The 13852-nt window shown below is 40.4% G+C and overlaps 1 protein-coding gene across 10 annotated transcripts in view; it reads right to left on the bottom strand.

The window, feature by feature from the left end:
* LOC107265723 (voltage-dependent calcium channel subunit alpha-2/delta-4) overlaps nt 1–13064 on the bottom strand; it is a gene marked incomplete at its 5' end in the record, with an annotated part of 73653 nt that extends 60589 nt beyond the window's left edge. For all 10 annotated transcript variants that reach the window (XM_025082973.1, XM_025082974.1, XM_015735461.2 and 7 more), the window contains 1 exon segment: nt 12957–13064. In XM_025082973.1, the coding sequence (XP_024938741.1) occupies nt 12957–13064 (108 nt within the window).
* Nucleotides 13065–13852: the final 788 nt, after the last annotated feature.

The following is a 13852-nucleotide window of genomic DNA, read 5'->3' as shown; positions in this document are numbered from 1 at the left end:
CTAGTTCTCTAGCTCTTCTAGAACGTTCTAGAAGCTTCTGAATCGCCAGCGTTTCTCAGAATCGTACGTAAAATTCATGGAATCCAACGTAAAATTTGTAGAATTCCCCATACATTTTTAGAACGTAGGGGTTCTAGGTGACACCATTTTCGCAAATTGTAGAGTTCACGATGGCAACTTAGCACGATCGGCAAGTGTCGAAAACGGAATCTGTATCCAGAAACCCCCTTGCTATACTATTTATATGCCCTAATCTTACCTCTTATCTATTGCTGTTGTTTCAAATTCTGAACATCTATATTTATTAAGTCCTTTCATTATTCTCGGATACGCGTTCGGCGCCACTGCTCGACCTGTCACTATCGTTCATTGTTGCGTTAGTCGCTCCGTCCATCGGAAGGACAGTCAGAATATTCTTCGCGATTCCGATAAATAGGCGCGTTACGGAGTCGGAATCGAGCGGTAAAATTTTCACGTAACTCTTTCATTTGTGCTGCGTTCCGTCGAAAAATAGTGTTATTGGTTACGCGCAATTATCGTATGGATGGTCACGTATCCCATCGTGGATCTTGTGACTTTGCTTAGACCATATTTTTCCCGCTTTGTTTCCTCGTTTTTTGAATTATTTTAAAGTCCCAAATAAAAAGCATATTTGTTACTGTTACATTTCTGGTTTTCAATCTGATTTGTTTCAACACCTGTACGTTCCCCGCCTCTATACCTGTCGTTTCGAGCCAGCTAGCCAGAGCCTATCTCCTATTTCCCTGAGCTACCTTCTCGTCTCGTGGTACAAGGGTGTACCTGACGCCCATAGGCTTTCGCGAATTTAAACACGGATTCTATCGTTTTCTATTAAGGAAATAAATTGGCGTGCCGTTTGATATTTGTGACGGAATTGGATGTCACGCTACGGACAGTTCTAGTTTCGAATAGGAAAATTACGTCATAATACATATCCGCCAAAGTTTTCCATCAATAAAAATTCCACCTTCCAAGAAAATATGTCGCTTCCCAGGGACGAAAGAAGTTTTTTAAAGTTCTCGCATTCTTGTTCTTAGCCAATACTTATAAATAGGACACGATATAAAAGAATTCAAGCATCAAAAAAGGTTACAAGGTACGCAAACAAACATTGATAATGAGAAAAAAAGGAAAACATATTATGGACATCTTTTATTTAAAAATAAATGTTAGATCAGATTATAGAGACAGATACCTATACAGGGTGTTCCGAAATTACCTGACCAACAGGGTATGGCGGTGTTCGGGAGGCACCACTGATCACGACGATGACCTCCCTTTTCTCCGGAAGGTCATAGTTTTTAAATGGAAGCAGGTCAAAGTTGACCAATCAGAGGGAGGCGTTGAGAGAAACATAGGAACCTACGAACTCTGAGTTTTCTTCCCTCGCAGATATCTCTGTGACGTCTTACGTGGATTATCCTGATCTCGCTTTTCTTCCATTGATCTCCAGTGATTCGTGCTACATCCCGTTGACAAGTCCAAATTTCCTTGCCGCCTAGAAGTCCAGACTTTAACGTCATGGACTACTGGGTATGGGGGCACATCAAAAATATTGTACACCGAAATGAAATGGCCGATGAAGAAGAAACGCGGCATCCAATTATGAAGGCGTTCCAGACGTTGACGCCAGATATTCTTCGGCGGATGGTCGACCAAGTACGTTGTCGGGCAGAGCTGTGCACTGAAGAAGGAGGCCGCTATGTTGAACAGCTTCTCGATTAGCGGAAACACTTACAGACAATAATCAATGTCTCTTTAGCGCCCACATTATTATCCATTTAAGAATAAAAATAAATAATATTTCTTATTTTGGAATTTTTTAACATATTCGTTGACCTACCCATCGGTCACTATTTTTGTGGGGAAATAAATGATTGGCTGTCCCCAGAGAGAGGAGACTGAGAAGTTACCAGTTCTCACGCGCTTATGATTGGTTCACTTTAATCCGTAATAATTAATAAACTAATTGAAAATTTTGAATTTTGTTGACGCCACTATTTTTATTTTTTCACGCCGAGTCTAACGGTATGTCTCCTATCCGGGGCTTAAGAAACACCTTGTATATGGAAAAGACGTAAAAGTTCTAACTATTCCAGCAGGTAAATTCTACATTCTGATTATTCCTGCAGATACATTAACATATAAACTATTTTTACAGGTACAACGGGAATAATACAGCCCTTTAATATATATGACTTTTGTATGTGAAAAAATTTTATGAAACAAGTCTAATTTTTTATCATTATCCAAATAATTGATCAATTTATTAGCTATCCCACAAGGTTACTTTTTAAGAAAACATCCTAAGCGTTTTGAAATCTTGAAACATCCAAATAACCTGAACAGAGACCAAGGTTATCAGGTCAATCCGTGTTAGCACACCATCCTTCCGGTTGTTTAATTGATCAGCTGATCAATTAAATGTTAAGTCAGCTGTTCCAGTGTTTCGGAACAACGAACACCAGTATTTAAGGACTTCCCGAAAACTAGGGAACTTCAGTATCGGAGCTCCCTCAACACCATTCTACAATGCAACGGGACACGTAACACATAACACATAAGCTCTCTCTCTCTCTCTCTCTCTCTCTCTCTCTCTCTCTCTCTCTCTCTCTCTCTCTCTCTCGCGACTTGCGAATGAGATAGACTTTTCGATTATCCATCCTCGTCAAACAGCGTTAATAAGACAAAGAGGTGTGGTGTCCCTGAGTCCCTGAGTCGTACCAATTCACAATGCGTTAGACGCTGGAACATTTGTTCCTAGTCACCACGTCGCATATATCTCTCTTTTTCTTACTAACGCTCTGTCACAAGAATGGATAATCGAAAAGTCTATCTCATTTACACTACTGAAAGTCCCGTAGCTCCTTCTCGTTTCTTATCGGGGATAAGAATCCCTAGATCAGTTCCATTTTGAGGGGCCAATTTCTTTATTTATTGATTGATTTAAATACACCGTACATCAATTCCGCATCCTAATTTCAATCTAAAGGACAGGGCCTGTATAGGACGGCAGTCGAGAACTTACCCAAAACAAAATAAAATTAAAACTGCCACGCGTAGTGCGGGAAGTTAACTTTGCTAGACGTGTAATAACGTTCGCGTTCTAACCCTCCCGTTTATAAGTCGCGCTTAGCATAAGATTTTTAGTTTATGCAGGTTTTCTAAAATTTCCATGCTTTGTAAAGATAGCTCTAAGGACACTTGTTAATTCGATTGGATTTATCTAACGCATCTTGACAAGGCCCTATCCCTTCGCCTATTGTCTTCTTTGGCTTGTTCACCTGCTTTTTTTTCTCTATGCTTTGCTTGATTTTATGTTTGATGATTTGCTTCAATACAGCTCCGGTGTGTTAATTTGATATGACTATCTTCTGTTTTCTTTTTCTTCAAAACTTTTTTTTAACCTCTCTATCGTGCCTTTAGAACGCCACGACGCTTTCTCAGCCGTGCTGGCCTTAAAAGCGAGTACCTGGTTCTAGCCATTCAAATTCTAGTAGCGTCTCCCCAGTTTACTTCTAGTGGAATGGGATTTCTGGTTAGCTATTACGAATAAGAATATCGCGTTATTATTTAGATTTCCAGATTTACCGAATACACTACCCCGATGATTCTTGCCTGGTGGTGTCTCCCTTGGAGGGGGTAGTTTTGGAGATTAGTATAGGATCTTTAATTGAGGATTTCGACTTTTTCAGATTATCGATTTAGGCTTAGTTCTAGGAATAGGTTTATCTTTCGGAACCCGCCGAAAATCTTAGATTCCCTAGCGGGCCATTTCGTTCTCGGTATCCTCCAGGATAGCTGTCGCTCAATACCTTTCCTTTAGGTTCACGATCGTACGTGTGAAGAAATCGGGGCTGCCTCACTTTTCCGAAATCTCGAAGAATTCTCATATATTTTTTAAAAGTGGAAAAAATGACGTCGCAAATTAGTCGTCGTAGGTCTTTACCTGAAAAGTTTTTTTAAAGCAGAAAAGGACACCGCAATACACACCTCAAACATCGATAATTTAGTCAGGTCATCATAGAAAATCAAATAAAACATAATACTCGTATTAGCACGATATTGATGAATATAATACCGAAAATATTATTTAAAGCCCTTAAATTGCTTTTATTTATGATTTTCAGCAGGCTGATGGGATTCAACTTCTTCATAGATCTGTTCGCGCTGTACGTCATACGGCAGGTTCGCATAAACAGACGACGCACGCTGTTATGTACACGCGTAAAAGACGATCATGATAATATCACGCATTCATCGACACCAATTAATGCATATGGCTGCTATTAGCGTCAACATAGTGTGATAGCGAGATGTCATATCACTGAACATAAACTGATTGAAAATACCGAACAGATGCAATATAAGGCAAAATTTATGACAAAAAAATGTTGCACAACAACAGCAGTTCGTAGATTTTCGTTAGCAGCGAGAAAAAGGTTTCACGAAGAAATGGAAACCGAAAATGAGGTGGTTAACCCATGTAATGGGAAGCGCATCGTTGTATTGCCAGTATTTGACAAAAATCTACGGTACTGCAAATGTGGACAAGTGTTTTTACTAAAAAGTAAAGTGTTTTTATGTTTTTTAGTGTTTTTACTAAAAATACTTGACCGTTCGCTGTGACAGTTGCTGTGTAAATACATATGTCTTAATTGGTAAAATTCACGAGACGAAAAATAATTGTAGGCTTTCAGATGTTAACACGGAAGCGGTTTTTGATGAGTTAACTTGCTTAGTAATTGCTTGCAGCAAATATTTTTTGAGAATTTTTTAATGAAAACATAACCTCGAAAATCGATTCAATAAGTGCTGTCCATTCAGGCATCGATGCCACTGCTTTGAACAAACTGCTAGCTTGTTAAAATATACCGATACTGACAGACCGTTTATTCAAGTGGTACGAGCGAGAACTTGACCCTGTAATTAAGGAGACTGACAGAGGGAAAGTTGTGTGCGTGTTGCAAAGGACAAGCGTAGACTAGTTCTACAAAACGTTGAGAAATTATATGAGGAACTGTGAGTAATTTTTCGATTTTGGTAAATTTCTAATTGGTAATAATGTATATGTACACTGAGCGGCATTAATGGTGTCCCAGAGGAAGTTAGGGGAACAGTAGCGAAGCGAGAGTAGGGGCGATCAGTAGCCTAGAAGCAAGCCAGGCCGGAGCATAGTGGGGGTAGACTTTTCCCCTCGCTCGGGACGCCATTTATGTCACAAGTCGGAGTAGTCCCGTTGTTAATGGTGGCTCTCCGAGTTTCTCTAGTGCGTCTGCGTCACGCGCTCGCTCCCTGCCTATAACAACGTATTAAGAACGTTGCATATATGACCTTTAAGTTTTCCTATAAGTTGTTCTACGTAAACTATGAAGCATTGCTACTATTCTATGGGACTTTTTTTCGATCGAAAAATGTTTTAAATTTAAAAAAAAACAGAATATTATTCGTTACGACAAGCTAATTATATTTAAAAAATATAATTAAACTTAAATACAATGTAAATAGAAACTGGTTGATGACTAGAGTTAAATGAAGCAAACCTAATTAGCACTAGTATTATTTATTATACCTGCGACTTGCATTTTTATATCTATCAATCAAGTGTTGAGGTCTGGCATAGTGTTCTGCTACCATCGATACAGGCTATGAGTGGAAGTAAGATGCTCTTATAGGCAGGGAGCGAGCGCGTGAGGGGGGGGGCGCTCCTATACGCGCTAGAGAAACTCGGAGAGCCACCATTAAGAACGAGTGAGAGGGTCGTATAGGAAACTGTCGCTAGGAGCGAGGAAGATGCTCTTATACGGAACTGCTCCGACTTGTGACATAAATAGCGTCCCGAGCGAGGGGAAAAGCCTACCCCCACTATGCTCCGGCCTGGCTTGCTTCTAGGCTGCTGACCGCCCCTACTCTCGCTTCGCCACTGTTCCCTGAAACTTCCTCTGGGACACCATTAATGCCGCTCAGTGTACAATATGAAGTAACAATTTGTATTCAAATCAATTACGTGAAAAGTCAATAGGTAATGCTACAATATGATTTATTTGCATTCTGCTGCACTGTTTGATTAAATATTTCTTGTAATTTTTTTTAATCTTACCGCTATAGAATCTATATTATGATTAGCGTAGATAAAATTTTACGCGAATTCTACTCAACCAGTTACACCTAGCGCGACGTTTGTTACTGACCTGAGAAATGTGGCCGGAGAGTTACTTTTTTATAATAAAACAATTCAGTCTTCCTCCTTGCAGGAAGTGCTACCAACGTTCAAATAATGGCTAGCAGCATCATTAAAGTCGTGTATCCTTGTTGTCTATAATGCAAGATTTGGTACTCCTCACTTACTCAGTGCTTTCAAAACTTATTCAATGATAGACGATTTCAAAAACCTCATCACCAGATTTGCAGGTACACTTGTCATTCTTAGGAAACTACATCAACGAAGAAGAAGTCCAGGAATGTTCAAAATTTCCACACTTGCCGAAGATTTGTTGCAAATAGAGCCATCTGAAAATCTTGACGAAGCCGCATACGACGAGGAAATACTCGAAGAAATCGCCTCGTCTATTGTGAAAGAGAATTTAGTTATAAATAGCAAATGTTTTACAGAATCACTCGTTCATGAATCTCGATTGCAGAAAAATGCAGCACAACTGGAACGATCTTTGCACGTTCTAAAAGATGTTATCTCTGAGGGAATGAGAGAAAGCACGGGGGTCGACTACGCGAAATTGCATGATATTTATAAAGAAAGTGGGAGAGAGGGTGTCCTGCAATTATAATTAGCTAAACAATGTGAGGGTAAACTTTGTGTCACAAAAGACGACAAAATCTTAGAAAAGATTTTAGTATTTTTAGATACGAACCACAGCCCAGTGGTCATCTAAATATTAAAAAAAGAGGATATTATTTACTCGTACTCAATAACATGTACGCCAAGTTTTACCAAATTCTAAGATTAACGGTTCCGTGGAGGTACTACTTTAAATGCTTTGCATTTAAAAACTATTGCGAATTTCAACAAACGCTTTACAGAAGGATACTCGGGAGACCTCCAACAATCACCCACCTTCCTGTGAAAAAAATACTTCTGAAACACCGTGTATCTAGAGAATGTTTATACGTTCAGCACTTTTAGCTCGTGCAAGTGAATCTTGGAAATACGACTTATACACTGAGACCCCGTTATCGGAGTGAATGACACGATAAGCCATGCAGGTAGGTTGCTCACATCATGTTCGTAGTCCACCTCTCTAGACTCATGAGACTCATTTCCGAAATATTTGTATTCATGTATGTATTATATTCATTATTCATCTAATAATTAATTCATCATAAATTTAAAAAGAAAATAAAATTAAAGATATGGTACGTGACATCCCTACATGTTTTCCGTCTTATATCATCAGTTCGAACACTGTCGGTGATATTTGTGTTGTATACTGGTTGTAACAAAAATGTTACAATTGACTCCTCCCTGCTCCCTGGCTCGAGGTCCCCACAGGCCTTGAGTATTGCGTCTTATATTTAGTATCGTTTAATCTGGCTAATTGCGTATATTTAGTGTTTTAGGTCTATTATATTTAGTTTTAAGATCCCTCTCCTTCACCCTTCCCTCTTTGCCACCACTCCTCGTAGGGCACTGACTCGAGTACCGTCAGCGAGGACCAACAAGGAAGATCTGCTCTGAGGACCCACCGCCAAGGCAAGGAAAGCGAGAGTGGCCACGTTGCCGAGGCAACGGAACGGAAGGCATGGGCAGGAGGAACAGCTAATCCAGCCACGAGAAACTGACATCCGCCAATCCGCCACCACTGCCACGTGTATGTAGCCCCGGTGCAGTCCCGTCACACGGGTAGTACAGAGGCCCGTGTGAAAGGGGTAGAACCCTCTCTTTCCTGCGCCGCGGACGTGCCCGGGAGGATTTTCGACTATTAGTTTTGACTAGCACTCGTCGGTGCAACGCTGAACAAGTAGCTGGCGCCCATAGATTGTTTGCGTCCTATTCCTTATCGGTAAGCCCTCCCTGCCCCTCCGGTCCCCCTTGTCAACAAAGTACCCCTCCGTCTCCCGAGCGCCACTCCCCCCCTTTTCCCAACGAGCCTATTTAAATCCCTTCGACGTCGCGTGCTCCCGAGCGAGCACCCGCGTACAGTGATTTGATCTGGTTCAGTATTGCGTGTTTTAAATATTTGCCGATCTTTTTTTTCCCTTTCTTTTCCGTTATCTTTGGAGCTTATTTTCTTTTGTTTTTCTATTGTACACCGACATTTGCCTTCTATTAATTGTATTTTGTTACTAATCTACCCCGTGTTCCCATTTCTTTACGAGACCCTCCCTCAAGTTGCGATAGCTGTTTTCAAGGGATCCTGGATAAAAATCACTTATTCAGTACGTCACATGGTATATTGTAATTATAAATGGTCCCATGTATTTTTTAAATAATTTTGCTTATATATGGCTATGTCCTGTTGATAATATGTGATATTTTTAAAATATTTTGTCCCTACTTCAAAAATTGAACATCTCTACTGTGACGTGAATTTCGGAAATTCAGTCAAAAAGATTGCTAAGAGTAGGGAAAAGACACAACCCACCTGCAACGATCCTCCAAACAGCAGTCACCCGACATTCCAAAGACGTCTTTGCTTGTCTCGCTTATCGTTTATGCACTTGGTTTCCACCTATCGTCCTTTCTGCTTATATCACTTCCGTCTTTCTGCTTTTTCGTTTTTTATTTTTATTTTTGAGCTTTCATATTCGCACTCGCCTACCTTCTTTACCGTCCTGGGCAAATCTACGTCTACACCACGAGCACGAAACTGACCGCCAACGAGAGTTCCTGAGCTACGGGACGAGCGATCGACAGAGACTGGACCAAACTGCTGTTCGTTCCGGAGGGCTTCCGTGAAGCCAGGGAGATCCGGGATGGGATCCCTCCAATACTCCTGCCGGCCGTCCATACGGGCCGCCAAAAAGGGCCTTCGCCACTCCTGCCGCCGATAGGAGAAAAGGAACGTTCCCTGGCGCTCCTGTTATCTGTGGCCCCCGGAGAAGAAAGCACGGCCTACTCTTTGCTGGATCCTGCTGCTCGCACCGAGGACTCACGATCGGCCGCACTAAGGACTCCTGCACTCAGCTCGGCCCGTTCCGTCTACCTTCGGACTCGAGCCGCCTAATGCTTCGTCTCTAGCTACCGTCAAGCGTTAGATTTACCTATTTTTATTACCCGACTTCAATCAAAAAGGAGGAGGTTCTATGTTTGACTGTATGTATTTTTTTTTATGAATGTTCACCGATTTCTGCGTCAATTGTGAGGTGGTCCCATTGTCACCAAGTCAGAATCTAATGTGGGGATTAAGACAATCGTTTTAATCTTTCCATTTCTCGTAATGCCTTTTCATCATTAGTATAGGTACTTAAATAAACACTACACTACTTACCTACCTATATTTATACTAAAAATGGAAAAATAAACAAACTTTAAAAAAAAAATTCACCCGACTTCAAAAAGCACAAAAAGTCACTACACTAAAAAACGAAAAATAACAAAATACAGCTTCAATCCAAAAGACACACACAACAAGACACGTAATACTTTTTATTTATTTTTGTCTTATTTCGTTTAGTATACACTCTTATAATTACTTAATAATTATTCTATATGCATTTATGATTTATGTATACAATTACAACGTTACAATTGTTGTCCAAACCTATTACCTATAATTAAAATAAAATATTATTATTGGTTTGAAGTCGGTGCCAAGCCCGAAACAAAATAAAACAACGATATAACCAGCTTAAATTAATACCGGAATAAAAATCTAATGATATACCTAAATATTTTGTTTTGGATTAAAGATCTACCTATAAAAAGCTATGTGCAACAGTCAAATTATAGAAATCTATCAACTACGTAATAACGCATAAAAAATTCAATCATTCGAGACGACCGTCAACTACATCTGCCTGCTCATGTAGCAATGTGGCGGGAGCAGACTTACAATTAGTCTATTTGCCTACTACCTATTTGGTTTGGCACTGACTTCAAACCAATAATAATATTTTATTTTAATTATAGGTAATAGGTTTGGACAAGAATTGTAACGTTGTAATTGTATACATAAATCATAAATGCAGATAGATTAATTAATAAGTAATTATAATAGTGTATACTAAACGAAATAAGACAAAAATAAATAAAAAGTAATACGTGTATTGTTGTGTGTCTTTCGGATTGAAGCTGAAAATTGTTATTTTTCGCTTTTTAGTGTAGTGACTTTTTGTGCTTTTTGAAGTCGGTTGAATTTTTTTTTTTTAAGTTTGTTTATGTATTATTATATTTTGCTATCGCTCTACCGTGCGAATTAGGAATTAATAATTTAAGGAAGGGGCCCCTAGGGCTCTTCCTCTAGCGACGAATTCCGGCTCGTTCACTTACGTTTGGAGCATCTCAGCTAGTGGATACTAACAGTAGTTATTACGTGTGAACCAAGACGAGCCGAATCCGATTACTTGAGACTAACGAAATTGAAGGAAGGAAGTCTGAGGACCGATTTTCGCGATCTCATATCGTATATATTTGGTGAGAACCTTTCGTTACCGTTATTTTGGAGATATTTTGTGAATTTATCTGAAGTAATCTCGTCTAGGCTCTTTGTCTCGATAGCAAATTTTCTTGCTTACCGGGACTAAATGTCGTTCTAGTCCCTCTAAGTAAAAGGACGATAGTGCCAGATACCGTTATTTTATCTAGCTTTTCATTTATTATCGTAGAGTATCTTTTATATCAAATGTATCGTAATTAATTGCGCTTTGCTGTAATTTAGTGCTTTGGAATTGTCGAATATTTTCTAAGTTACCGATTATCTTCTCGACCACGTGGAAACACCTAGGGCCCCGGCGTCTCCGGCTTGGCTGTTTCCCCGTTGAGTCTGTCTTGTTGTTTTAAATGAATATCTTTTTGGCTTTTCTATCTTTTCCGGCGTTATATGTCGCTTTAGTATATTGAATTTTGACTCTGAATATTTCTTTTCTTTGCCATATATCGTTCGCGTATTTTTCGCTTTCGTTATTAGGAATGGCATCCTCCTCTTTAATTAACTAATATTTCAACTTTTGGAAATTCTTAATTACCGTCTTATTTTAATATTTTTCGATACCTTACGCTGTTGATCGAACGTAGAGTCACCTTATTTTTGTGAGTAATCGCCTGATGCGAGAATAAAGGACGCATTGACTATCAGTGGCGTACCTAGTAATAATTTATGTTTGCTGATCCAAACTATTCTTGTGATAATTTTATTACAGCTTGCCATTTCTTTTGACTATTTTATAATAATTGTACTGCCTATGTTAATTTCTTTACGTGTATTTTACATCTGTGTGTGAATCGCCCTATTCATATCTCACCTTTTCTGACACTTTCCGATTGCCGAAATATTTCGCGAGTGAATTGATTTCGTCCTCGCGTGTCGATTCGAATTTACCATATTTGTTCTCGCGTTTATTCTGTATTCTCCTGTTTATTGAAATATTGTCGACAGTATCTTTTGCATCGGCGCGGATTCGTCCCGCTGTCGTATCATATCGCCACAAGGCCGTAGTCCCAGGCTAATAAGCCTTTGTTATCGCGTGTATTTCGGAGTCTCCTATTTATTGAAATATTGTCGAAAGTCTCTTTTGCGTCGGCGCGGATTCGTCCCGCTGCCGTGTCGTATCGCCTCAGGCCCATGGTCCCTCGCTAATTCCGCCGTTTCGTTTTAAGATTTTTAGTTTATATAGAATCCATCAAGAGCCTATCGCTTTGTACAATTACTCTAAGGATTTTGTTATCTTGTTTCGCTTTCGCACCTTAGTGAATCTCGCTTCCTTGTGTAGAATTCTATTGACCCGTATTCCGTATCACTTCGAAATTGATTTTGTTTTTCTGCTTTAAAAATACTGTAGTTTGCTGAATGGCTTGTATATGGCTTTCTTGCTTTTTCTAATATAGCTTCGGTGCGTTAAACCTACTTATTTTTCTCTGCTATCTTTCTTTTACCTATTCTCTTTATCGCATGCCTATTCCTTCTCCCGCCTAGACTCTTGAACACCACGACGCTCTCCCAAGTGCGATCTTTCGATCTTTCTTTTCCTGTCTTGGCGGAGTCGCCGTTTATCGATCTTTCTCTTTTCTTCTTGGCAGAGTCGCCGTTTATTACTATCTCTCTTTCCTCTCTTGGCGGAGTAGCCGTTCCGATCGTTCCCACTCTTTTCCCTTGGCGGTATCGCCTTACCTGTTTCCTTTTCCCTTTCGTTGTTCCGAGCTTTCCTGCGTCCTCCTAAGGATTTATAAGATCTCGAGTGCCCCGTACTCGTGGTGTTCTCCCCCGAGACCACCTGGCGCCCAACACAATTTAGTTTATCGCGTATCGGGTCTTGTGAATATCGAAATTTATTGAGAGAGAATCATACGGCGTTTTGTGTACGGTTCCCTACTTTCCAGATATCTTTTATAGTCTACCTAATTTCGCATTGAGATTTTGTTCTTGGGGAATAACGTCGCACTACATAGAAGCTTCTGCATCATGCACAATTCCTAGAATCGGACGTAACAATCCTGGAACCCACCGCGAAATACGAAAATCGAAGGCCTCCATGACACTTCAGAAAATCGTGGGGCTCGACGATGTCGATTTAGTATGGACACGAACCTTCAAAAACTTTCGAAGTGTCGGTAAATACCGATGCAAGAATCTGTATTCGGAAATCCCAAATTTATATTACTCATCCTGATTCCGACAAGTAGAACAAAAGGGAGAATAGCTTTACAGAATATAGATTCAAAAGGTTATCTAAATCTATCAAAGCGTAGAGATAAATACACTTGTTTACTTCATGTAAGGTATTATTTTCTTCGTCACATGTAACATACAAAATTTACTTACATCCAAGAGAAGAGAATTGTTGAAAGGGTGTGCAGGACCATCATACTCGGCTAGCTCGACTTCCGAAAGGTCCACGCTCATATATCTGGGTTTCAGAGTTTCTTCATACTGTAAGCAGATTAAACAATGATGACTGATTTTGTTTATGCAAATTATTAATAATTCATCGCAATGAGATTTCAAGTACCTTGTATTAGTAGTAGGCGAAGTGACTATCTATTAATCTATTGATAGGTGCAACTTATTAGCATACAAGAGCATAAATATTGTAACGTAGCGTCAGGACGACACATTACAAAAGCCCCGCACCATCGCGCGCTGTCGACAGCACGGCGGTGCTTCTGGCCTCCATTTCTAAAGAGTTAGTAGGTCCGTGATTCGGAAGGAGGGAACGGGGAAAAATAGTGAACCGGCGCCGGAGGCACGGGGCCCTTTTGGGTTAAGAGCCCGCAAGCAAGGGGTGCTCAACCGCCGGGGCGCACTGCCGGTACCCCGGGAACTTTGACCTGCTACGGTTTGCGGGTCCGCAGGAAGGGCGCCGGAGAGGAGGATTGTTTTGATTTTTGATCTACCGCGTAGAGCGGTAGGTAGAAGAGAGGGGTGTATTTCGAGGAGTCCGTGTGTGAGGACTCGGGTATCCGGCGGACCGCGAGAAAATGAGTTCTTCTTTCGTGCTCGGGCGATAGCGGAACAATCGGATAATCGCCGATTGCGATTATCGAGATTTCTCGCGGAGAACCATGGCTCCCGGTTTTTTTTTTATATAGTATAGTATCAGTGCGTGGCCGAGCGTATGAAACTTCGAGTTTTAGGTGAATGCTCTCATGGAGCCGAGATGCGGCACCATGGAGATAGGCGGAAGGGACACGGCCACCACTATTGGGATTTTTGTTTTA

Source organism: Cephus cinctus, unplaced genomic scaffold (genome assembly GCF_000341935.2).
Source record: "Cephus cinctus unplaced genomic scaffold, Ccin1 Ccin1_scaffold0235, whole genome shotgun sequence".
In the NCBI taxonomy this organism is placed as follows: domain Eukaryota; kingdom Metazoa; phylum Arthropoda; class Insecta; order Hymenoptera; family Cephidae; genus Cephus; species Cephus cinctus.
This window is presented reverse-complemented; position numbering and strand designations above follow the sequence as displayed.